This window comes from Hemiscyllium ocellatum, chromosome 22, assembly GCF_020745735.1.
Source record: "Hemiscyllium ocellatum isolate sHemOce1 chromosome 22, sHemOce1.pat.X.cur, whole genome shotgun sequence".
Lineage (NCBI taxonomy): Eukaryota > Metazoa > Chordata > Chondrichthyes > Orectolobiformes > Hemiscylliidae > Hemiscyllium > Hemiscyllium ocellatum.
In genome coordinates, this window is record NC_083422.1 from 60,659,384 (window position 1) to 60,685,570 (window position 26,187).

Here is a 26,187-nt window from a genome sequence, read left to right on the forward strand (position 1 = left end):
GTGAGGTCCAGGGGGGTTCTGTCCTTGTTACGGTTAGAGGGGTGGGGTCTGAGGACAGAGATGCGGGATGTGGACGAGATGCATTGGAGGGCATCTTCAACCACGTGGGAAGGGAAATTACGGTCTCCAAAGAAGGAGGCCATCTGGTGTGTTCTGTGGTGGGACTGGTCCTCCTGGGAGCAGATATAGTGGAGGAATTGGGTATACTAGATAACAACACTTTTTGCAGGTGCTAGGGTGGGAAGAGTTGTAATCCAGATAGCCGTGAGAGTTGGGTTTGTAGAAAATATCAGTGTTAGGTCGGTCGTCATTGATGAAGTGGAGAGATCCAGGAATGGGAGGGAGGTGTCAGAGATGGTCCAGGTGAATTTAAAGTCAGGGTGGAATGTGTTAGTGAAGTTGATGAATTGCTCAACCTCCTGCCAATGCAGTCATCAATGTAGCGGCGGAAGAGATGGGGAGTGGTGACGGTGTAACTATGGAAGATGGACTGTTTTACACAACCGGCAAAGAGATAGGCATAGCTCGGGCTCTTGCAGGTGCCCGTGGCTACCCCTTTCGTCTGGAGGAAGTGGGATGATTCAAAGGAGAAATTGTTAAAGGTGAGGACTAGTTCAGCCAAAAGAATGAGAGTGTCAATGGTAGGGACGTCGGGAGAGGAAGAAACAGAGGGCTTGGAGGCCCTGGTCATGGCAGATGGAGGTGTAGAGAGATTGGATGTCCATGGTGAAGATGAGGCATTGGGGGCCAACTAAGTGGTATGAAATGGTATTAGAACAGTTTGGCAATTATTTTTGACTAGCATGGGTCAAAGGGTCTTTTTCTGTCCTGAGAGATCTGTTTGTATGATAAATGTTCAACGGTTTATTAAAACTTTGATAGGAAATGCTTTTAATTCTGATGATAAACATACAACAGTTAATTTTTAATGTGAAAAGCACAATGAGTTTTAGACAGAAAGGACTTGCCTTTGAGTAGTTATTTAACAGGTGAGATTTGCTATTCATCCTATGAGTGCAATTATCTAGCAGAACCTGAATTTAAATAATTCCCACTTTCTATCTGCTTAAGCTGATGTCTCCATTTAAGAAACAGCATCCGGTCATAACTTGAATCTTTTCATGCGTGATGCTATTCAGATAATGTGCAAGTGATTGATGCTTGCTTCATAAGTTCAATGTAGATATATATGATGTCTTTGTCCGTGTCATTCTATTTTTATTAGATATGTAACTGGAATAATTCAGAAATATGAAACCATGTTATAATGTGAAATGATTGCTGCATTCAGCTTTTTTTCCCCAATTGATATGGGGGAATACTTGCAAATATTAAAATAACTGTTGTAGGATTATATTATGGAAAGGAAAAGGGTATTTAATGCATGCATTCCTTTCAAAGTTTTATCTGGTAAATTTAAATTCTCATTTGTGACTTGTATGTTGTGAGATATCAATATTTTGGATAGTGGATTACTGTATGACTAATAGATTTATATGATTTCATACTAAAGTATTAATATAAATGTATTTAATTGTAGGCCTTCAGAGATGAACTTGAGTTCCTTATTCAAGAGCAGATGAAAAAGGGTAATAACCCAGCTGGTCTGCTTGCCCTACGACAAATAGCAGATTTTGTAATGGCAAGCTCTGTTTCAGCTTTTCCCACAGCACAATTTAGTAAGTGCCTGAAAAAAAAATTCAAATGATATATTTCGAAAAGTGTAGAACTCAAACGTTTTACAGAGAATTCTGTTGAGCTTTATATTTACTTTAGATCTAGGGATAACCACACCAATCAATGACCTGCGCGGCGTTGAGTCTGCTACTTTTGTGAAAGGAGAAAAGTTGACACGTTGTAAAGTTGCAAGCCTTTACAGAATGTTGGATCTGTTTGGATGGGCACATTTGACCAATACCTGCATAACAGTAAGTATGTGTTACAGCAATATGTTCAATTTTTTGTGTTTTCCTTATGCTTCTAATTTTAGATCTGAGAAAGTTTGAAGGAACTAAGTAATAAGCATAGATGAGACAAGTATTGCTAAGTACATGCTTTAAGTTTAAAAAAAATGCACAACACAAGGTTATAGTCCAGCAGGTTTATTTGGAAGCACTAGCTTTCAGAGCACTGCTCCTTACATGCTTTAAAATTTAGAAAACACCTTCATCCATTTACAGCATAGCAATCTTTTTTCTTTTGTTTTTCTCAAGTTCTGGATGTTATGACCACAGGAACTTTTTATTCTTTCACAAAATGTGGAAATCACAGGGCATGAATGCTGAACTTGCCTAAGTGATTTTGCTCGGCCATTTGTTATGGACCAGGCCAGACCCCTCAAAATATTTCAAGAAGGTAGTGTAGACCCTAACTTTGCTAGTTGTTTTAAGCAAGTGTAAAGTGGATATTCCAGGAGAGAATCAGCTGGTCAAACAAAGATCAAAGAAAATTACAGCACAGGAACATGCCCTTCGGCCCTCCAAGCCTGCACCGATCCAGATCCATCTAAACCTGTGGCCTATTTTCTAAGGATTTGTGTCCCTCTGCTCCCTGCCCATTCATGTTTCTGTCTAGATATATCTTAAATAACACTAGCCTGCCTCAGCTACCTCTGCTGGCAATGTGTTCCAGTCACCCACTACCTCTGTGTAAAGAACTTTGCCCTCACTTCTTCCTTAAACATTTCCCTTCTCAGCTTGAACTCGTGACCCCAGTAATTGAGTCCTCCACTGGGGAAAAGCTTCTTGCTATCCACCCTGTCCATACCTCCCATAATTTTGTAGATCTCAATCAGGTCCCCCCTCAACCTCTGTCTTTCTAGTGAAAATAATCCTAATCTACTCAACCGCTCTTCATACCTAATGTCCTCCATACCAGACAACATCCTGGTGAACCTCCTCTGCACCCTCCCCAAAGTATCCACATCCTTTTGGTAATGTGGCAACCAGAACTGTACACAGTATTCCAGATGTGGCCGAACCAAAGTTTCATACACTGTAACATGACCTGCCAACTCTTGTACTCAGTACCCCGTCTGATGAAGGAAAGCATGCCGTATGCCTTTTTGACCACTCTATTGACCTATGTTTCCACCGTCAGGGGACAATGGACCTGAACAGCCAGATCTCTGTGTTTCAATTATCCCCAGGGTTTTTCCATTTACCGTATAATTCACTGTTGAATTGGATCTTCCAAAATGCACCACTTTGCATTTGCCTGGATTGAACTCCATCTGCCATTTCTCCACCAACTGTCCAACCTATCTATATTCTGGTGTATTCTCTGACAGTCCCCTTCACTGTCTGCTATTCCACCAATCTTAGTGCCAACTGCAAACTTGCTAATCAGACTACCTAAACCTTCCTCCAGATCATTTGTGTATGTTACAAACAACGGTGGTCCCAGCATGGCTCCTTGTGGAACACCACTGATCACAGTTTTCCATTTTGAGAAACTCCCTTTCACTACTACTCTCTCTGTCTCCTGCTGCCCATTCAGTTCTTTATCCGTCTAGCCAGTACACCCTGGACTCCATTTGACTTCATTTTCTCCAGCAGCCTTCCATGGGGAACCTTAGCAAGCCTTACTGAAATCCATGTATATGATATCTACAGCCCTTCCCTCATCAATCAATTTTGTCACTTGCTCAAAGAATTCTATTAAGTTGGTAAGACATGACCCTTCCTGCACAAAACAATGTTGCCTATCACTAATGCGCCCATTTTCTTCCACATGGGAATAGATCCTATCCCTCAGTATCTTCTCCAGCAGCCTTCCTACCACTGATGTCAAGCTCACCGGTCCATAATTAACTGGATTATCCCTGCTACCCTTATGAAACAAGGGGACAATATGAGCAATTCTCCAATCCTCTGGAACCTTATCTGTATTCAAGGATGCTGCAAAGATATCTGCTAAGGCCCCAGCTATTTCCTCTTTCACTTCCCTCAGTAACCTGGATAGATCCCACCTGGATCTGGGGACTTGTCCAGCTTAATGCCTTTTAGAACACCGAACTCTTACTCCCTCCTTATGCCAACTTGCCTTAGAGTAATCAAACATCTACCCCTAACCTCAATATCCGTCATGTCCCTTTCCTCGGTGAACACCGATGCAAGGTACTCATTAAGAATCTCACCTATTTTCTCTGACTCCACATATAGCTTTCCTCCTTTGTCCTTGAGTGGGCCAACCCTTCTCTAGTTACCCTCTTGCTCCTTCTATATGAATAAAAGACTTTGGGATTATCCTTAACCCTGTTTGCTAAAGATATCTCATGACCCCTTTTAGCCCTCTTAATACCTTGTTTCGGATTAGTCCGAGCTTTGTCTGTCTTCAGTTACCTAGGCCTATGAATGCTTCCTTTTTCCTTTTAACTAGTCTCAATTTCTCCTATCATCCAGGTTTCCTGATCTTGCCATTCCACTCCTGCACTCTAATTAACGTCTCTTTAAAAACCTTCCACATATAAAATGTGGATCGATCTTCAAACAGGTATGGTTGGCCTTCCCACTCTTTCTTTAGGACCACACTCATCTTTGTGCATGAGTATTCTAAAACTTGGGAATTATGATCGTGATTCCCAAGCCACTTAGTTTTAAACAAAACAAAATATTTACAATATTACTGAATGAAACACAAACAACAGAAAACAGAATACTGAATAACATAACCTGTTTGAAAACCCAATGGATCATCCCAATTTTATGATAGTGTCCCAAATGCTTGAAAAAATCCCCATAAACACCCCTTGGCACAAAAGGAAAAATCAAATGCAAGTTCTTCCTGGATAGAGAGAAAGAGTACCATCATGGGCCTACTTCTTTGTTTCCAGCTGCTATTTTCCAGTACTGCTAAAGACTAAACCAAACCTGAAAAAAGCTGAGCTGAGAGAACTGACCTCATTCCTTTCATTGTACAAGTGTTTTTTAAAACTTGAAAGCCTTCTGCCTGAGGCAGTATCTGTTATCTATTATCAAATTGACCCTAAAACACGGTACCCCAGACTTTTTGGAGTCTGTTGTTTACAACCTCTCTGGGAAAAAATTCCAAGGACTGCATAACATTGTTAAAGGAGGAGCTTCATCATGCCTGCCCCCCCCTTTTTAAAAAAAACAAAATCCAAAGATAGCTTCATTTTAAAACCCCTTAAGAATGTTATTACTCTTACACACACATATACATTACATTGAGTCTAAACATGCAAGCATGCACAACTACATTCCATTTCAGTCTGTTGTACTCTGCCACCGAACACCTCAGTTTCTCATTTGAATCTCGACAATGCGTCAGCAATCACATTTTCTCATCCTACCATATACACAATTTTCAAATTGAATGGCTGTAACAACAAGCTCTATCTAAACAGTCTGGCATTTTTTGTCCTTGAATTTCTCCACAAACTTCAATGGGTTATGATCAGTGTATATGATTGTCTTCGAAACATTACTAGTAACATAAACACTGAAATGTTGTAATACCAACACCAAACTCCTCAACCATTGAATATTTCTGCTGATGAATGTTCACCTTCCTGGACAGATACCTGATATGTCTTTCTATCATCCTGACATCCTCCTGCAAGAGCACAGCACCAACACCCACATCACTTGCATCGATAGCCACCCTGAATGGCTTTGCGTATTTAGGTGCGGCTAATATTGGGGCAGTCGTTAACACAGCTTTCAGGCTGTCAAATGCCTTCTGACAGTCTGCTGTCCATTGAAAGTTCTTGCCTTTCTTTAGTAATTCAATGAGTGGAGCAGCCACAGTGCTAAAATTTAATCCAAATTTTCAATAAAATTCCAGGAACCATACTAATGCTCTTTTTGTTGATGGTATGGGAAACTCCCCAGTTATCTTTGTTTATGTATCCCATGGGGCCATTTGTCCAAATCCAATAACATGGCCAAGGCAGGTGACTTGGACTTTAGCAAATTCACTTTTAGCCAGGTTTATCAACAAGCCTGCCTTCCGAAGTTAATCGCTCTAGTCTGTTAAATGTTGTATATGTTCCTTCCATGTGTGACCAAACATCACCAGGTCACTGATGTGTACAACACAGTTGAGTAATCTGGCAATGACCTTATTGGCTAGTCTCTGAAATGTGGCTGGTGCATTTTTCATGCCAAATGGCATGACTTTAGACTGATACAGTTCATTCAGCTTTACGAAAGTTGAAATGGCCTTTGGCTGTTTGTGACAAGTCCAACTTAGATATCTAAGTTGCTTGTCCCACCACCTCAACATAGTCTTCCAAACACTGAATCGAATATGCATCCGTCTTTGTAACTGCATTGGCTTTGCAATAGTCCTCGCATAACCGTTGGGTACCATCTGGCTTTAGCACCATTACTATGGGTGAGCTGCAGTCACTGTAACTCACTTTGATTGTGTCATCTCAGAGCATGTGTTTTTGAACCCATGCCAATTTTAGACGGTTATGCCGATAAGGGTGTTGCTTAATAGGAACAGCATCTCCTATATCTACATCATGGATAATGAGATTAGTACTTCCCAGCTTATTTCCACTTAGCTCCCCATGTGACAGTAATAACGCTTTCAGGTCATTTCTATTTTCACCTGGAAGGTAACTCAATAATGTATCCCATTTTCTGACGCTTCCTCATTGTCCAATTTAATTTGAGGAATGTCCAATTCAGAATCCTCTGAACTTTGTTCTTCCCTCTGTTGTAATCAATAATACATTCTCTTCTTGCTTTCCTTCCCTGTCAAAATACCTTTTGAGCACATTCACATGGCTCACTCTGTGAGGTTTCTTTCTGACTGGAATCCTTATCAAGTAGTCCACCTCATTCAATTTCCTTCCTACTTGATAAGGTCAACTAAACCTTGTTTTTAAAGGTTCACCTATCACTGGAACTAACACTAATACGTTGTACCTGACAGCAAAATTATGAATTTTTAATTTCTTGTCTGGTTCTGTTTCATTGTATGCTGTGATACTTTGAAATGCTGTCTAGCCAACTCCCTAGCTCTATTTAATCGTTCCCTAAAATATGATATAAAGTCCAAATATGTCCGCTCTGAATTCTGATTAACCAATTTCTCCTTAATCAATTTTTTTGGTCCTCTCACTGCATGCCCAAAAACTAATTCAAATGGACTGAATTTGGTTGATTCATTTGGTGCATCTCTGCTCGCCAAAAAGTATAAACCGAATTCCCTTATCCCAATCATTGCTGTCAACATGGTCTTCAATGTCTGATGCCACCTTTTTAGTGCTCCCTGTGATTCTGGATGGTAAGCAGTAGACTTGAGTAGTTTTATTCCTAAGCTGACCATAATTTCCTTGAATAATTTTGATGTAAAGTTTGACTCTTGATCTGAATATATCTCAGTTGGTAGTCTGTATCTAGTGAAAAATTTGCTTAATCCTCCACTATCCTTTTAGCTGTAATCTTGTGTAATGGAACAGCCTCTGGAAATCTAGTTGACACATCCATTATTGTTAACAAATATTGATTCCCACTTTTTGTTTGAGGTAGGGGATCTACACAATCAAATAACACTCTTGTACAAGCTTCCTCAAATGCAGGAATAAAGGTGCAGGTTTTACTACTGCCTATGATTTTTCAATTACCTGATGTGTATGTCGCATCTGGCAAAATACAACTCCATCCTTGTGGAGTCCAGGCCAGTAAAAATGGTCTTGTATTTTCGCTCGAGTTTTTCTGACTCCTAAATGACCCCCATTCGCACCATTTGCAACACCTCCTTTCTATAATTCACTGGCAATATGATTTGATTTTGCCCACTTCACATCTGCCTGAATATGTGATGGTCTCCATTTCCTCATTAAGACATATGGGCCAGATGCTGGCAGGTGGGACTAGGTTGGGTTGGGATATCAAGTTGGCATGGGCAAGGTGGACTAAAGGGTCTGTTTCCGTGCTGTACATCTCTATGACTCTGACATCATTTTTAAGATAATAACATTCAGGGATACACTCAGATTCTTTTTCTATGTATGCCTTTTGATGCAATTGCTTTAAGTTTTCATCTTTCTGCTGTAACGCAGTTAATTTCTCTGATCTAAAGATGTCAGCCGTGTCATCTATCTGCTCCTGGCTTGTCTCAAACATCTGATCAAACAGGGATTCTGCTAATTCCACTTCAACTTTCTTATCTGTACTCTTTGATCTCCCCGGTTTCAACTAGTGATTTTGTGACCTTGTTACTACATAGTCAGGAAAAATCCAAGGATATATGACCTGCAATAGTCCAGCTGCCTGAGTTTCCACTGGCTTTTTAACCACAGTAGGCAGCACTCCTACCGGTGAATCCATTATATCATTATCAAGAACCAGTTGCATTCCTGGAGCTGAGAGTTTGTCCAGTACGCTTACCACAAATTCTCCAGTCTTCACTGGACACTTTAACCTCACTTTACATGATTGAGCACTTCATGACTCACCACGAATTCCCATTACTAGTATCTTTTCTGATAATAGTCCTTCAAAAGTACATAATCTCCTCATCTTTCAGCATCACAGACTGAGAGAATCCTGTGTCTCTTAATATTGTAACTTCTTTACCTACTGCTCCTGGCCTATGCGAATAAACTTTATCTTCGCATTTATATGGTTTAAGAAGATCAAGTTATGAAACTTGAAAGGGTTCAGAAAAGATTTACAAGGATTTTGCCAGGGTTGAAGGATTTAAGCTATAGGGAGAGGCTGAATAGGCCGGGTCTGTTTTCCCTGGATCGTCGAAGGCTGAGGGATGACATGATAGAGGTTTATAAAATCATGAGGGGCATGAATAGCATAAATAGACAAAATCTTTTCCCTGGGGTTGGGGAGTCCAGAACTGGGGGGCATAAGTTTAGGGTGAGGGGGAAAGGTATGAAAGAGACCTAAGGGGCAACCAGAGCAAGTGGTGGAGACTGGTACAGTTGCAACATTTAAGAGGCATCTGGATATGTGAATTTAGAGGGATATGGGCCAAGTGCTGGCAGATAGGACTGGTTTAGTTTGGGATATCTGGTCGGCATGGACAAGTTGGACCAAAGGGTCTGCTTCTGTGCTGTACATGTCTATGACTCTCTGACTCTAAGTAAAATAGATGAAGAGATTTTTTTCTTTCTGTCAGACAGTAGTTAATTGTAAAATTCTTTATGCCAGATGGTTGTCAAGGCTGAGTCAATAGGTGTATTCAAAGTCTGTGACATAGATTTTAATCAGTAAGGAAAGCAACTGTCTTCTGGAAAAGGCAGGAAAAAGGAATTGAGGATTATCAGATCAAACATAATCTCATTGAAAGACGTAGTGGACTCAATGGGCCAAATGGTCTGCTTCTGTTCGAATGTTTATACTATGTGTATTCTGGACAAAGTTTTACTTTGTACAATGACACACCTTTTGAGAATTATCTGTATAGTGACATTACATTGATGATAAATTTTATTTAAAATGAAATATTGTGAAATCTTAATTTTCTTTCTCTTAGGTCAGAGTGAGCAAAGAACAGGAACATTTTCTCATTATTCCCAAGGGCCTCTCATATGCTGAAGCCACTGCTTCCAATCTTGTAAGTTTGCACATATCTTTTATATAATTGTTCCTTTTTCAAAGGTTCTACTGTGATAAATAGTTGGAAATGTATGAATTTTTACTAAGGTGGACAAAGTTACAAATCACACAACACCAGGTTATAGTCCAACAGATTTATTTGGAAACATTAACTTTCGGAGTGCTACTCCTCCTCCAGGTGGTTGTGTAGCAGGACCATAAGACTCAGAATTTATAGCAAAATATTACAGTGTCATGCAAGTAAAATGATATATTGAAGAAACCTCGATTGTTCTAGAGTCATAGAGATGTACAACATGGAAAAATACCCTTCCATCCAACTTGTCCATGCCAACCAGATATTCTAATCCAGTCTAGTCCCACCTGCCAGCACCTGGCACATATTCCTCCAAACCCTTCCTATTCATATACCCATCCAAATTCCTCTTAAATGTTGCAATTGTACCAGCCTCTACTACTTCTTCTGGAAGCTCATTCCATACATGTACCACCCTCTGCGTGAAAATTTTGCCCTTTGGGTCTCTTTTATATCTTTCCCCTCTCACCCTAAACCTATGCCCTCTAGTTCTGGACTCCCCCACCCTAGGGAAAAGACCTTGTCTATTTATCCTATCCATGCCCCTCATGATTTCATAAACCTCTAGAAGGTCACCCCTCAGCCTCCGACACTCCAGGGAAAACAGCCCCAGCCTATTCAACCTCTCTCCACAGCTTAAATCCTCTAATCCTGGCAACATCCTTGTAGATCTTTCAAGTTTCACAACATCCTTCCGATAGGAAGGAGAAAAGTATTGCACGCAATAATCCAGTAGTGGCCTAACCAATGTCCTGTACACTGGCAACACGATCTCCCAACTTCTACACTCAATACTCTGACCAATAAAGGAAAGCATACCAAACGCCTTCTTCACTATCCTATCGACCTGTGACTCCACTTTCAAGGAGCTATGAACCTGCACTCCAAGGTCTCTTTGTTCAGCAACACACACTTAATAGTAAGGTCCTAGGGTATCATCCTGCCCTGATTTGATTTCCCAAAATGTAGCACCTCGCATTTATCTGAATTAAACTCCATCTGCCACTTCTCGGCCCATTGGTTCATCTGATCAAGATCCCATTGTAATCTGAGGTAACCTTCTTTGTTGTCCACTACACCTCCAATTTTGGTGTCATCTGCAAACTTACTAACTATACCTCTTATGCTCACATCCAAATCATTGATATAAATGATGAAATGTAGTGGACCCACCACCGATCCTTGTGGCACTCCACTGGTCACAGGCCTCCAGTCTGAAAAGCAACCCTCCACCACCACCCTCTGTCTCCTACCTTTGTGCCAGTTCTGTATTCATGAGATTTAACCTTGCTAACTAGTCTCCCATGGGGAACCTTGTCGAACACCTTACTGAAGTCCATATAGATCACATCTACTGGTCTGCCCTCATCAATCCTCTTGTTACAACAAAATGAGTAAAAACTGCTGGTATTAGAATAAATCTTGACTCACTGATTATTGAACATCTTGCTATTCACTCTTCAACACATGATCCAACTGGAAAGCACTTCAACTTCTAGAGTTCCCTCCAGCATGAATTTTCAACTTTCTCCAGCTTCTCTTCACCTTGTTCACAAGACCCGTTTCCTGCTGTCTCAACCCTATTCCTGCTAAATTACTAAGTTATTCCTGTTCATGTACTGTACCTCTCTTTCAAATATACCTTTATCACTGTTGTCCACAAAAGCCCACCTCCATTCTTGCACAATACAGCTCCATTTTTAACCTCAGTTAGTCCTTGAATAAATCATATGTATCTCTATCTCTCTTTCTGGTTCTTTCACTCCTCCTTTCCCACCTCCCTAAACAAATTCACACCCATTTTTCAGTGCATTCTACTTTTCCATCAGATTTCTGTTGCTACCACAGCACCAAGACAGCTTATCAAACTCATTATAGAACTGCAGATATGATTGTTGCAATGGTAAAATTTCCTTCTTTGCTTTTCTCAATCTGTCTGCAGCTTTTGACATGGTTGTACAATCCTCTTGCAGTGCTTCTTTACTGTCATCCAAAGGGTAGAGACTGGACTAACTTAGTTCTCTTCTTATCTGCTTCACTTTAACCAGAGAATCAGCTGCAATGATCCCCAAGGATCTGTCCTACTCTTATACTTCTCATTTATATGCTGCCTGTCAAGGACATCATAGAGTCATACAACATGTAAACAGACATTTCAGTCCAACCAGTGGACACCAACCATGTTCCCAAAGTAAACTAGTCCCACCTGCCTGTGCTTGACCCATATCCTTCCAAACCTTTTCTATTCATGAACTTATCCAAACATCTTTTAACTGTTGTACTAGTTCCTGCATCCACCACTTTCTTTGGCAGTTCATTTCACACACAAATCACTCTACAATTTTTAGAAGGTTGCCCCTCTTTCTTTTTAAATCTTTCTCTTCTCACTTTAAAAATATACTCTCTGACTTTGAACTCCCTCACCCTAGGGAAAAGGCCCTTGTCATTCACCTTATCTACGTCCCTCATCATTTTATAAACCTCAAGGTCTCCCCTCAACCTCCCGTGTTCCAGTGAAAAAATATCCAGCCTCTCCAGTCTATTTTTATACTGTGCCTCAAACTCTCCATTCCCAGCAACATCCTGGTAACTCTTTTCTAAACCCTGTCCAGTTTAATAATATCCTTCCTATAAAAAGGTGACCATTATAATAAACCTTCATTTTAAAATTGTCATCCTTGTTTAAATTACTCCATTGCCTTGACCTTTGTGGCCACTACAACCTTCTGTATTTTGTCTTCCTCCATTTCTGGCCCCTTAAGTATTCTCATTTTAATTATTCTGTCATTGGTAGCCACAGCTTCAATGACTAAAGCCCTATACTCTGGAAATTTCTCCCTAATCTCTTCAGCCTCTTGACTTATCTTTGCTTTTTTAAGGTACTGCTCAAAACCTACTTCTTCAACCAATTTAAGGGTGAGTCAATAGCCTTGTGGTATTATGGCTGGACTGTTAATTCAGAGACCCAGGTAATGATCTGGGGACCCAGGTTCGAACCCCCACCCCACCCCCCTCCCTCGGCAGATGGTGGAATTTGAATTCAATAAAAATCTGGAATGAAGAATCTAATGATGACCATGAATTGATTGTGAGGAAAAACCCCTCTGATTCACTAATGTCCTTTAGGGGAGGAAACTGCCATCCTTACCTGTGTGGACGACATGTGATTCTAGATTTATAGCAATGTGATTGACTCTTAACTGCTGTCTGGGTTGTGCAGTAATGCTGGCCGAGTCAGCAATGTTCTCGTCGAGTGAATGAATTTTTTTATAAAAGGCTTTTGGTCATGTCTCCTTATGTGGAAGATCAAATTCTACTTTATAACTTTCCTTCTGGATGCCACTCCTATTTGGGCACTATGTAGACATGAGTTAATGCTTTTATTTAGTTATTACAATGTCGTATGTTTACAAGGCTTATGTCATGTTTTTGTACTAAGCCTCAGAAATGAAAATAATAAACTGGAGACCAACCACCTTATGATCAATTTTATTATTTTACTTTTAAACCAGTTGCTGCAAAGCAACATGACGAGTGGCACTCTTAATGTAGCTAGCCGTTAGAGTTCTACATTGTCCATAGTATGTCCTGGTCCACCCACATTGATACTACAGTCAAGAAAGCATAGGAGGCTAAGAAAGTTTGGCATGTCCATAAAGACACTTATGAACACAGCCCAGTCCATCACGCAAACCAGCCTCCCATCCATTAACTCCATCTAGACTTCCTGCCACATCGGGAAAGCAGGCAACATAATCGAAGTCCCCTCCGACCCCAGTTTTATTCTCTTCATAGAAACATACAGCGCAGTAGAGGCCCTTTGGCCCTCGATGTTGCGCTGATCCAAGCCCACCTAACCTACACTAGCCCACTATCCTCCATATGTCTATCGAATGCCCATTTAAATGCCCATAAAGAGGGAGAGTCCATCACTGCTACTGGCAGGGCATTCCATGAGCTCACGACTCGCTGAGTAAAGAATCTACCCCTAACATCTGTCCTATACCTACCACCCCTTAATTTAAAGCTATGTCCCCTCGTAATAGCTGACTCCATACGTGGAAAAAGGTTCTCATGGTCAACCCTATCTAAACCCCTAATCATCTTGTACACAGTTGGACAGAAGATGTGAAAATTTGTATACATGTACGAACTGATTCAGAACAGCTTCTTCCTCACTTTCAGCAGCTTTTTGAATGGATCTCTCAAATGTTAAGGCTGATCTCTCTCTGCACCTTCTTAGCAGCTGTAACGTTGTATCCTGCATGCTGTTCTGTTACCCTAATGCACTTGTACAGTACAATCTGTGAAAAGCATGTAAGGCAATATTTTTCACTGTACCTCCGTACACGTGACAGTAATAAATCAAATCCGATCCCCTGCTCTGGAAATGATAGGTGTGTGGTTTGTATGATTTCCATCAATTACTGATTTAAATTGCTCGCTAACCTTCCGAATCAATATTATAACTTAGATTGTTCTTGTAGTTTTTTTCATTGTACTGTAGTTCCATACAACATGCATTGCTGAACATTACATTTCTTTCAACAGTCTGTTCTATTGATTATTTTAAAGCTTCCAGCAAAATCTAATATCTATATGTGAGCATATTTAAATGGAGGAGAGGAAACAATATACAAGACTTATAATATTGAGAATATAACCTCTCATTACTCAGTGTTTCTTTTTCAAAGTAATGAACTACATTTTCATTGTAGATCACTGAAACTAGAGGTGCTCCGGTAGTTCAATATCCAGAGCTTATTAAAATCTCAACTTTTATTTGAATGATAGAAATCAAATTGTGTTTCATACAATAAAATATATCACATTATGTTTTAAAACTTGCATATACACAGTGCATTTCACAACGTTCCAAAGTACTTTGCACCCAAATTAGTAGTTTTAAAGTTACTGTTGTGATGTATTGATTATTTTTCCCAATAAGACCATCCACTGCTGTTACTACAAATCATGTACATTGATCTGTTCTAACAAAAAATGAAAATGCCAGAAATACAGACTAATAAAAAGGGGAATCATAATCTTTCTGATTTAAGCGGTATCACTATAATCTTGGTAAAGGTGCCGTAGTCTTACCAGACTATAGGGCTGCTCTCTCATGAGAAAGACAACTGGCGGTTTAACGTGAGGGTCACCATACCTCAGGCAAGGGGCGAGGTTAAGAAGGAGAAGTATTCATGGTAACCCCGGGTAGTGGTCATTGGACCAATAATCCAAATACTCAGGTAATATTCTAGGAACCAGGGTTCAAATCCCACCACAGCAGGTAGTTGAACTTGAATTCAATAAAAGTCTTGAATTAAGAATCTAAGCATGACCATGAACTTGTTGCTGATTGGCAGAAAAAAAATATTTGGTTCACTAATGTCCTTTAGGGAGGAGACCTGTCTCCCTATCTGATCTGACCTACATGTGACTCTAGGCTCTAGTAACTTAGTTGACTCTTAACTGTCCTCTGGGCAATTAGGGAATAGGAAGTAAATGCTAGCCTAGCCAACGACGTCCATGTCCCACGAATGAACTAAAAAAAGCAAAAGAAGTGTATCATTTTCTTAAATTGTTGGGTTGGGTGGCTTTGAATTTTTTTGCAGAATAATGATCCTTCACAGCTTTAGTATTGTGACCTCTTGTGAACTAAAGGGTCTATGATTTCAATGTTTCTGTATGCTTATAGAATCTTTACCTGCAATGTGATCTACGTTATGTTTCAATTAAAAATCAGAAAAAAGTTAGAAATTTTTAAGAATTAAGTTTCAATTTAAACAAAGATTAATTCAGAGTAACAGAAGCAGAAAATGTTATAAATATTAAACAAAACCAGCAGCAGTCTGTAGAATGAAATTCCAATCAATAATCTTATCAAACATCATAGCCTATTGGTTCTATCCACAGATTCTTGCTGATCTTAAAAACCCTTGATAAGTTTTTGTGGACTATTGTTGTGATCAGTATGCTAGCGAGCTTTTCTCAATGCCCATACATAATGATGAAAGAAAATTGGCACTTGCTGCAGTCCAAGAAACATAGTCTTCATGCAGTGCTTCAGAATGATCCAGTTCAGCTTTTTGTTTCCAAAATCCATATTGCAAAACACACACACCTTTGTCTAAGGAACTTTTATTCTAGCACTGAAGTTGAAATAAACACACTGCTTGAAAAGGAAAGGAAAATAATGTTTAGGCCACTGTTTATTGAAATCTGTAAGAAAGCCAAAGCTGTAAATTTTAAAGTAGCCTTTCGCATTTTAATATTTGAGGCACTGTTGTATAATTGAGATTTTCATTTACATTTGTTTTTATGACATTCAGGAAAATGGAGGATCATTATCCCAAGAATGTTACTTTCTTTACTAAAAAGCAGGAAACACACAAAATCAAGGGAATAAGAAACGTCAAACAAATATTGTTTGTCGTAAATTTGACTCCTATGCCAAGTTCTACCTATGGAAACAACTCTCTTAGGACCACTTGGCTTAAGACCTCAGTAAACCTTGGATGAAGCAAGAATGACGGTCCTTGATGTTGAGACATTATTGACCTTGGTTAACTTGAAGTTGATGAGCACTGGGGAGACCTTTTACTGGGTAGAATCATATGTAGGACAAAGAAAAGTGAATTTGATTATTGGAGACCAATCATCTATTTCAACTTTTAGATATTAGTACAGGATTTCCACAAGATAGTGTTCTCGGCACAACCATCTTCAACTATTTCTTTGATGGTTTACTGACGATTGTACAGTGTTCAGTTCCATTTCCAACTTGTCTAATGATAAAGCAGTTTGTGTCCATGTACAAAAAGACGTGGACAGCTTTGTGACATGGGCTGACAACTGATAAATAATACTTGTTCCACACAAATGGCAAGCAATTATTATTTACAACAGGAGACAGTGTCTAATGTCCTCTGCTTGATATTCTGTTATTGCCATCATTGATTCCGCACCATTAACAGTACCAATTTGCACTTAACAGGGCCACACTCTGTCACACACTGTGACTACAAGCACAAGTCAGAGGCTGTAGTGACCATCTTGCATTCTAATTCCACAAAGCCTTCCCATGATCCATAAGGTGCAATTTAGGAATATAATACTCTGCATTTACTTGGGTATGTGCAGCACCAACCACATTCACTAAATTCAATACCATGCAGAATAAAGCAGCCTGCTTCATTGATAAGCCATCCATTACTTGAGATATTCACTCCTTCCACCACCAGCTTGTTGTGGCTACAGCATGTCCCATCAGTAGCACTTCAGAAATCAGCAAGACCTTTTTGATAGTAGCTTCCATATTCATCCCTTCGAAATGAATAAGGGCAGCAAGTGTGGCTGCAAGTACCTGTGTAAGTAGCACAATCCTGACTTAGAAATGTGTCGTCCTTAGCAATGTTGGATCAGAAGCCTTGAATTCCCTATATAATGGCACAATGCTGACTGCAGCAGTTCAAGAAACAGCTCATCATCACTTTCTCAAGGGCATTTATCATTGGTCAAAAAATCCACATATGTATCCTGAACATTCAGTATAATTTTTTTCTTTCTCTGCCCTGGAGTGAGATAATAATGCGCTGTGTTTTGTTGCACTGGATGCTTGCTTATAAAATGATAGTTAACTTTCCCAAATGGTGGACGTGGACTGTACAGGGTAGGCAGTGTAACAGTGGACAGGTGATTGAGGAGGTTGGGAGGCTGCTGAAGGATTTGGACAGGTTAGCAGAGTAGGCAAAGAAGTGGTAGATGGAATACAATGTGGGAAAGTGAGAGGTTATGCACTTTGGTAAAAATAATAGAACCATGGGCTATTTTCTAAATGGGGAGAAAATTCAGAAGTCTGAAGTGCAAAGTGTTCTAGTCCATGATTCTCTCAAGGTAAACTTGCAGGTTTAGTCAGTAGTTAGCTGAAAATGTGTTGCTGGAAAAGCGCAGCAGGTCAGGCAGCATCCAAGGAACAGGAGATTCGATGTTTCGGGCATAAGCCCCTCTTCAGGAATGAGGAAAGTGTGTCCAGCAGGCTAAGGTAAAAGGTAAGGAGGAGGGACTTGGGGGAGGGGCGATGGAGATGCGATAGGTGGAAGGAGGTCAAGGTGAGGGTAATAGGCCGGAGTGGGGTGGGGGCGGAGAGGTCAGGAAGAAGATTGCAGGTTAGGAAGGCGGTGCTGAGTTTGAGGGGTTTGACTGAGACAAGGTGGGGGGAGGGGAAATGAGGAAACTGGAGAAATCTGAGTTCATCTCTTGTGGTTGGAAAGTTCCTAGGCGGAAGATGAGGGGCTCTTCCTCCAACCGTCGTGTTGTTATGGTCTGGCGATGGAGGAGTCCAAGGACCTGCATGTAAGAGGCCAGCACAGGGTGTCCAGGTGGATGGGGTGTGTTGGAGGCGGGAGAAGGGGTCGTCAGAGGGTGGGCGAGAATCTTGGTTGAAGAAGTAGGCACGCTATAAAGAGATCGAGGGCGGGTAAGAGGCCAGCACGGGGCGTCCAGGTGGATGGGGGCTATAAAGAGATCTGTATTGGGGAGACAGGCTGCCTACTTGCTGAACGTTTCAGAGACACCTCTGGGACCCCAGACCAACCAACCCAACCACCCCGTGGCTCAACACCTTAACTCCCCCCTCCCACTCCACCAAGGACATGCAGGTCCTTGGACTCCTCCATTGCTAGACCATAACAGCATGACGGTTGGAGGAAGAGCGCCTCACCTTCCACTAGGAACCCTCCAACCACAAGAGATGAACTCAGATTTCTCCAGTTTCCTCATTTCCCCTCCCCCCACCTTGTCTCAGTTAAATCCCTCGAACTCAGCGCCGCCTTCCTAACCTGCAATCTTCTTCCTGATCTCTCCGCCCCCACCCCACTCTGGCCTATCACCCTCACCTTGACCTCCTTCCACCTATCGCATCTCCATCACCCCTCCCCCAAGTCCCTCCTCCTTACCTTTTATCTTAGCCTGCTGGACACACTTTCCTCATTCCTGAAGAAGGGCTTATGCCCAAAACGTCGAATCTCCTGTTCCTTGGATGCTGCCTGACCTGCTGCGCTTTTCCAGCAACACATTTTCAGCTCTGAACTCCAGCATCTGCAGACCTCACTTTCTCCTTAGTCAGTAGTTAGGAAGGCAAGTGCAATGTTGGCATTTTTTTGAGAGGAGTGGAATATAAAAGGAGGGATATACTTCTGTGGCTTACAAAGCTCTGGTCAGGCCACATTTGGAGTATTGTGTGCAGTTTTGGGCCCCATATCTCAGGAAGGATGTACTGGCCCTGAAACATATTCAGAGGAGGTTCATGAGAATGGTCCCAGAAATGAAAAGCTTAACATATGAGGAATGTTTGAGGACTCTGAGTTTATATTCGATGGATTTTAGAAGGATGAGAGTGAATAGAATATAGAACATTACAGCGCAGTACAGGCCCATCAACCCTTGATGTTGTGCTGACCTGTAGAACCAATCTGAAATCTCTTTATCCTATACTATTCCATTTTCATCCATATGTCTATTTAATGACCATTTAAAGGCTCTTAAAGTTAGCTAGTCTACTACTGTTGTAGGCGGTGCATTCCATACCCCTACTATTCTGAGTAAAGAAGCTACTTCTGATATCTGTCCTATATCTATCACCCCTCAATTTAAAGCTATGTCCCCTTGTGCCAGCCATCGCCATCTGAGGAAAAAGGCTCTCACTGTCCACCCTATCTAACCCTCTGATTATCTCGTATGTCTCAATTAAGTCATCTCTCAACCTTCTTCTCTCTAACGAAAACAGCTTCAAATCCCTCAGCCTTTCCTCATAAGACCTTCCTTTCATACAAGGCAACATCCTATTAATTCTCCTATGAACATTTTTCCAAAGCTTCCACATCCTTCCTATAATGTGGTGACCAGAACTGTACGCAATACTCCCAAGTGCGGTCGCACCAGAGGTTTGTACAGCTGCAGCATGACCTTATGGCTCCAAAACTCAATCCCTCTACCAATAAAAGCCATCTTAACCCTATCAACCTGGGTGGCAACTTTTAGGGATCTATGTATGTGGACACCGAGATCTCTCTGCTCATCTACACTACGAAGAATCTTACAATTAGCCCAGTACTCTTTATTCCTGTTGCTCCTTCCGAAGTTAATCACCTCACACTTTTCCATGTTAAACTCCATTTGCCACCTCACAGCCCAACTCTACAGCTTTCAAAACTCGCTAAGCTTATCTATGTCCCTCTGTAACCTGCAACATCCTTCTGCACTATCCACAACTCCACGTTTAGTTGTACATTTACCAATCCATCTTTCTATGCCCTCATCCAAGTCATTTATAAAAATGACAAACATCGGTGGCCTCAAAGCATATCCTTGTACTACACCAATAGCAACTGAATTCCAAGATGAACATTTCCCATCAGCCACCACCCTCTATCTTCTTTCAGCTAGCCAATTTCTGATCCAAACCGCTAAGTCACCCTCAATCCCACGCCTCTGTATTTTGTGCAAGAGCCTACCTTGGGGAACCTTATCAAATGCCTGACTGAAATCCATACATACCACAACAACTACTTTACCCTCATCCACCTGTTTGGTCACCATCTCAAAGAACTCAATAAGGTTTGTGAGGCACAGCCTACCCTTCACAAAACAGTGTTGACTATCCCTAATCAACCTATTCCTCTTTAGGTTATTATAAATCCTATCTGTTATAACCTTTTCAAACACTTTACCCACAATTGAAGTAAAGTTCACTGGTCTATAATTGCCAGGGTTTTCTCTACTCCCCTTCTTGAACAAGAGGACAACATTTGCTATCCTCCAGTCTTCTGGCACTATATTCCTATAGGCAATGGCAATCTAAAGATCAAAGTCAAAGCCTCTGCAGTCTCCTCCCTGACTTTCCAGAGAATCCTAGGATAAATCCCATCCGGCCCAGGGGATGTATCGATTTTTACCCTTTCCAGAATTGCTAACACCTCCTCCTTGTGAACCTCAATCCTGTCTAGTCTAGTAGCCTGTATCTCAGTATTCTTCTCTACAACATTCTCTTTTTCCAGTGTGGATCTAATTGAAGCTTACAGAATACTGAATGGCCTAGACAGAGTGGATGTTGGGAAGTTGTTTCTATTGGGATGAGAGACTAGGATCCAAGGGCACAGCCTCAGAGTAAAGGAAGACCTTTGAGAACAGAGATGAGGAGAAGCTCCTTCAGCAAGAAAGTGATGAATCTATGGAATTCATTGCCACAAGGCTGTGGAGGCCAGGTCATTGAGTATATTTAAGATTGAGATATGTTCTTGAGTATCAAGGCTTATAGGGAGAAGGCAGCAGAATGGGATTGAGAAACTTATAAGCCATGACTGAATGATAGAGCAGATTGAATGGGCTGAATGGCTTAATTTCTGTTCCTAAAGTCAATGAAAATGCCAATAAAAATTGTAGTCCTGGCTTCTTTTCATAAAGATGTACTGATGTTGATCCATAAACAGTTGTTGGTTTCAAGTGCACATCTGTGTTGAACTTGATCACATTTCCAATGTAAACCTTTTAGCAAGAATCACAGCAAAGTAATCAAAGTGTCTGGTTTATTCTTTCTGTTTCCTATCAACTATGAGTACTGAAGCTGTGATTAGTTATCCAATAGAACTTGAAAATTAAGTCTGGAGCCTTTTGACCTCTGTATTTCTGTATACTTGAACATTTATGAACATTACGTGTAAGAACTTGTCAGCAGCAGTGGTAGAAAGACCATATGTTTATAAAATAAACAATGCAGTTGACATTCTGGAACAAAAAAAATTTAGTCATGTCTTTTTAAGAATTGTTTTGCAGTTTCAAAATATAAAAGCAAGGCTAGCTTGTTATTTCCTTCACCTCTTTCTAAAACAAAAAGTCCAGAAAAATCAGTGTTGTTCATGTATGTCTTCTACATATAGGTGAAAGTTAACATACTAGGTGAAGTAGTGGACCAGGGAAGCACTAATTTGAGAATTGACCAAGCATCATTCAGTCCCCATGCTGCCATCTATGCAATACGCCCTGATGTTCGATGTGTTGTACATATACACACACCAGCAGCTGCTGCTGTAAGTGACCTTTTATTTTGCTTTTTTTGTGTTCTAAATTTTGGAGGATTTATTTCATGCAATTCAGGAAAATTTCTCATTCCCCTATTTATCCCACCTCAATTCCCTGTCACCTACAGGTTTCTACCATGAAGTGTGGTATTCTGCCAATATCCCAGGAAGCTTTGATTGTAGGCAATGTCGCATATTATGATTATCAGGGTTCACTTGATGAAGAGAGTGACCGAATTCAGCTCCAAAAGTGTCTAGGTACAGCTTGCAAGGTAAGAATGCAATAGTCATTACAGTGTTCAAGGTGGAAAATTTACATTGTTTACTTTGTCCCTTCCCTTTCTCTCCCAAACTTCCTATTTCTCCCACCTTGGTTGTGTTACATACTAAAAACAAATTTTTAAACATCAATTGGAAGGAGCATTGAGGGTGGTAAAGACAAAGAATAAACTCTGGGTGGGGACCTCAATTTCCATTACCAAGAGTGGTTCAATAATATTGAATGAATTGGTGGAGGCATAATGGACGTAACTTCTAAACGAGTCTGACACAGATGGTGAGGAAACCGCCTAGGCAATCCTAATTGACTTTCTCCTTATCAGTCTGCCTGTTAGAGATGCTTCTGTCCATGACAGTATTGGTAGGAGTGCGTATCACACAGTCTTTGAGATGAAGTTCCACCTTCTTATCAAGGATACTCTCCATCGTGTCATATCACACTAGCTCCATGCTAAATGGGATAGATATCAAACCGATCTAGCAAATCAAATATGCTTCTCTGTGAAGTGCTATGCGCCCTTCGGAAAAGTAACATCATATTCAAACACAATCTGTAACTTTATTTCCCAACAAATATCTAACCTACTTGCAAACTGGGGACTAGGTGTAGCTCACTGTAGAGTGCAGGGAGACTTACCTAAGAATGAGATCCTAGCCGATAAAGCTGTGACACAGAAAAACTTGCATGCCAAACAGCAGAAGCAATATACAAAAGAAAGAGCTGATCCCACGATCAAAGATAACATTTAAACTGTGCATCCTACCACATGCAGTAGTGAATGGTGGTGATCAAATAACTAACTACTGGTAGAGACTCCATAAATATGCCCACCCTCAATAATGTGGGAGCTGAGCATTGCAAAGGCAATGGGCCTTGACAACATTCTAGTACGTGAACTGAAAATTTTAAAACTGCCCATGCCCCTCACTAAGCTGTTCCAGTATATTCATAGCTGTCATCTACCCAATAATGTGGAAAATTGCCCATGTACGCCCTGTCCACAAAAAGCAGGACAAATCCAACCTAGCTACTTGTGACAGTACATCAGATCATTGAGGTTGAAGGTCAGTCATCACAAGGGTTTAAATACCTTCACAAAACTTAACAGAGTAAACTTAAGAGTTCAAAGATTGTTATCACTGTGAAATTCAAAAGCAAAGTATCTGCAGATGCTGGAATTCTGAAATAAAAATAGTAACTGCTGGAAATGCTCAGCAAGTCAGGCAGCATCTGCAGAGAGGAAACTGTTCAATAACCTTTCACAAGTGCTGAGGAATACTAAAAGTACAATCAGTTTTTGGCAAAAAGAACAAAAGTAAAGTCTTTGACAGAGTGGATGATGAAAGAAGGTAAATGAAAAAAGAATTGATGTTGCAGATTATTGCAAGTAGTAATGGGAGCTAGTAAAGAAACGAAAGTAGAGTCCGGAGAAGATGTGAATGGCAGACTGATGAATAGCTACTGTCCAAAAGGAATAACAGAAATAAGAATAAAAGATGGGGAGGTGGGAAAATTATAGTCTGAAATTGAATTTTCTTTTGCATCTACAATAACTAACAGAGGATTAATTTGCAGGGTTACGAAACAAAAGCTAGGATGTGGACCAAATTTGGACCTTTTCAAAGATCTAGCAATGATGCATGGGGGTGGCACAGTGGTTAGCACTGCTGCCTCACAGCGCCAGAGACCCGGGTTCAATTCCTGCCTCGGGCAACTGTCTGTGTGGAGCTTGCACATTCTCCCCGTGTCTGCATGGGTTTCCTCCAGGTGCTCCGGTTTCCTCCCACAGTCCAAAATGTGCAGGTCAGGTGAATTGGTCATGCTAAATTGCCCGTAGTGTTAGGTGAGGGGGTAAATGTAGAGGAATGGGTCTGGGTGGGTTGCTCTTCAGAGAGTCGGTGTGGACTTGTTGGGCCGAAGGGCCTGTTTCCACACTATAGAAGATCTAATCTAATCTAATCACTTGGCCAACTAGTCTTCATACTGATGATTCATTTTATGACATAATCATCTCAGTGTGATGCTCCACTAACCTTGCTATCAAGCCTCCTCACTAATAGTTGCTTGGATGATATAAATGGCAAAACTTTGCATCTTCAGTACCTTCAAGAGAGAAGAAAGAGAAGGGAAAGGAAAGAAGTTTTGTAACAAAAGTAAATAGAGAAAAAAAAAATTAAATTGGCCATTGACTTAAACCAAAGCTTAAATATTTATTTGTTTTCTATCATATCTAATCTTGATTTTATTTTCAGGTATTGGTTCTGAGAAACCATGGTGTCATGGCACTTGGTGAGACCGTAGAGGAAGCTTTTCACTATATCTACACAGTTCAGTTGGCTTGTGAAATCCAGGTAACACTAAAAATAATATACAACTGATGCCAATCATTTACATTATGAGTAGCAATAGCATTCAAACCTGTTTTACACTTGGAAAATCTGGTTCCTACTTTTAAATGTAATGAACAAGTTTTAGAAATGTTTTTCATATCAAAGTTGATCTTAACAGACTAGGTAACTTTTGAAATGTTTTAATTAACCCATACTGTGAACTGTTTTTAGAGTATTTTGGATATATACACTGGTGTGTGAACTAAAGAAACAATTACATTTCACTTTCCAATATATGGTCTGTGTATAGTTCCATATTTTTACCAAAGGTCACAGAAGAAATATTGTCCTAAGCTTTCTAAAGATAGAGGGCAAAAATAAACTTTGGTTTCCATTGATTTTTTTTTTAATTCATTTTTTAGTGGTATGTGGGTATCACTGGCTGGCCAGCATTTATTGTCCATCCCTAGTTGCCCTTCAGAAGGTGTTGGTGAGCTGCCTTCTTGAACTGCTGCAGTCCACCTGCTGTCAGTTGACCCACAATGCCCTTAAGGAGAGAATTCCAGGTTTTGACCCAGTGACAGTGATATATTTCCAACTCGGGATGGTGAGTGGCTTGGAGGGGAACTTGAAGGTGGTGGTGCTCCTATATATCTGTTGTACTTGTCCTTCTAGATGGAAGTGGTCTTGGGTTTGGAAGGTGCTGACTGAGGATCTTTGATGAATTTCTGCAGATCATCTTGTACCCTCTGCCACTACTTAGCGTCACTGGTGGAGAGGGTGGTGCTCTTGGATGTGGCGCAAATCAAGCGGGCTGCTCTGTTCTGTTCTGGATGTTGTCAAGCTTCTGGAGTGTTGTTGGAGCTGCCCCCATCCAGGCAAGTGGGGGGGGGAGTATTCCATCACACTTCTGACTTGTGCCATGTGGGTGGTGGACTGGCTTTTGGAAATCAGGTGGTGAGTTACTTGCCACAGTGTTCCTAGCCTCTGACCTGTTCATGTGATGAGTCCTGTTAAGTTTCTCATCAATGATAACTCCCAGGATGTTGATAGTGGAGGATTCAGTTACCGTCGAATGTCAAGGGGGCCAGATCATGTTGCATTTGGGCACGGATTACTTCAGAGTCTGAGGAGTCGTGAATTTTTCTGCCCGTGCCTCTAATTGATTGATACCCGGCTGTATCCTCTGTCAATTCTCCTCACTATCCACAACTCCACCAATCTTGGTGTCATCTGCAAATTGACTAATTAGACCAGCTGTGTTTTCCACCAAATCATTGGACAAGATGAAGGTGGGAACAGGGTGAAAATTATAAGCTTGAAGTGAAAGTGGGGAATATTCCATCACACTCCTGGTTTGTGCCTTGTAGATGGTTGCTAGGCTTTCAGGAGTGAGAAAGTGAGTTACTTGCTACAGTATTCTTTGCCCTTGACCTGTTCTTATCACTACTGTATTTATATGCCAGTTGAGTTTCTGGTCAATGGTTAACCCCCCCCCCCTTCCCAGAATGTTGATAGTGGAGGCTTCATTGATGGTAATACTATTGAATGTCAAGGGATGACAGATTGTCTCTTATTGGTGATGGTCATTGCCTGGTATTTCCATGGTGCGAATGTTACTTGCCACTTGTCAGCCCAAGCCCGGATATTGGCCAGATCTCGTTGCATTTGAACATGGACTGTTTCAGTATCGGAGGATTCATGAAAGGTGCTGAATATTGTGCAATCATAGTGAACATGATTCCTTATGACCTTATGATGGAGCGAAGGTCTTTGATGAAACAACTGAAGATGGTTGGATCCAGGACATGACCCTGAGGAACCCCTGCAGAGATGTCCTGGAGCTGAGATGACCGACCTCCCATAACCA

The 26,187-nt window shown here is 40.9% G+C and overlaps 1 protein-coding gene across 4 annotated transcripts in view; it reads left to right on the forward strand.

Annotated features, from left to right (window-relative positions):
* add3a (adducin 3 (gamma) a) overlaps window positions 1–26,187 on the forward strand; it is a 252,581-nt gene that overhangs the window by 178,695 nt on the left and 47,699 nt on the right. For all 4 annotated transcript variants that reach the window (XM_060842273.1, XM_060842272.1, XM_060842271.1 and 1 more), the window contains exons 4-9: window positions 1,541–1,679; window positions 1,777–1,928; window positions 9,472–9,552; window positions 21,567–21,716; window positions 21,836–21,979; window positions 24,240–24,338. In XM_060842273.1, coding sequence (XP_060698256.1) covers window positions 1,541–1,679; window positions 1,777–1,928; window positions 9,472–9,552; window positions 21,567–21,716; window positions 21,836–21,979; window positions 24,240–24,338 — 765 coding nt within the window. The remainder of the gene's footprint in view (window positions 1–1,540; window positions 1,680–1,776; window positions 1,929–9,471; window positions 9,553–21,566; window positions 21,717–21,835; window positions 21,980–24,239; window positions 24,339–26,187) is intronic.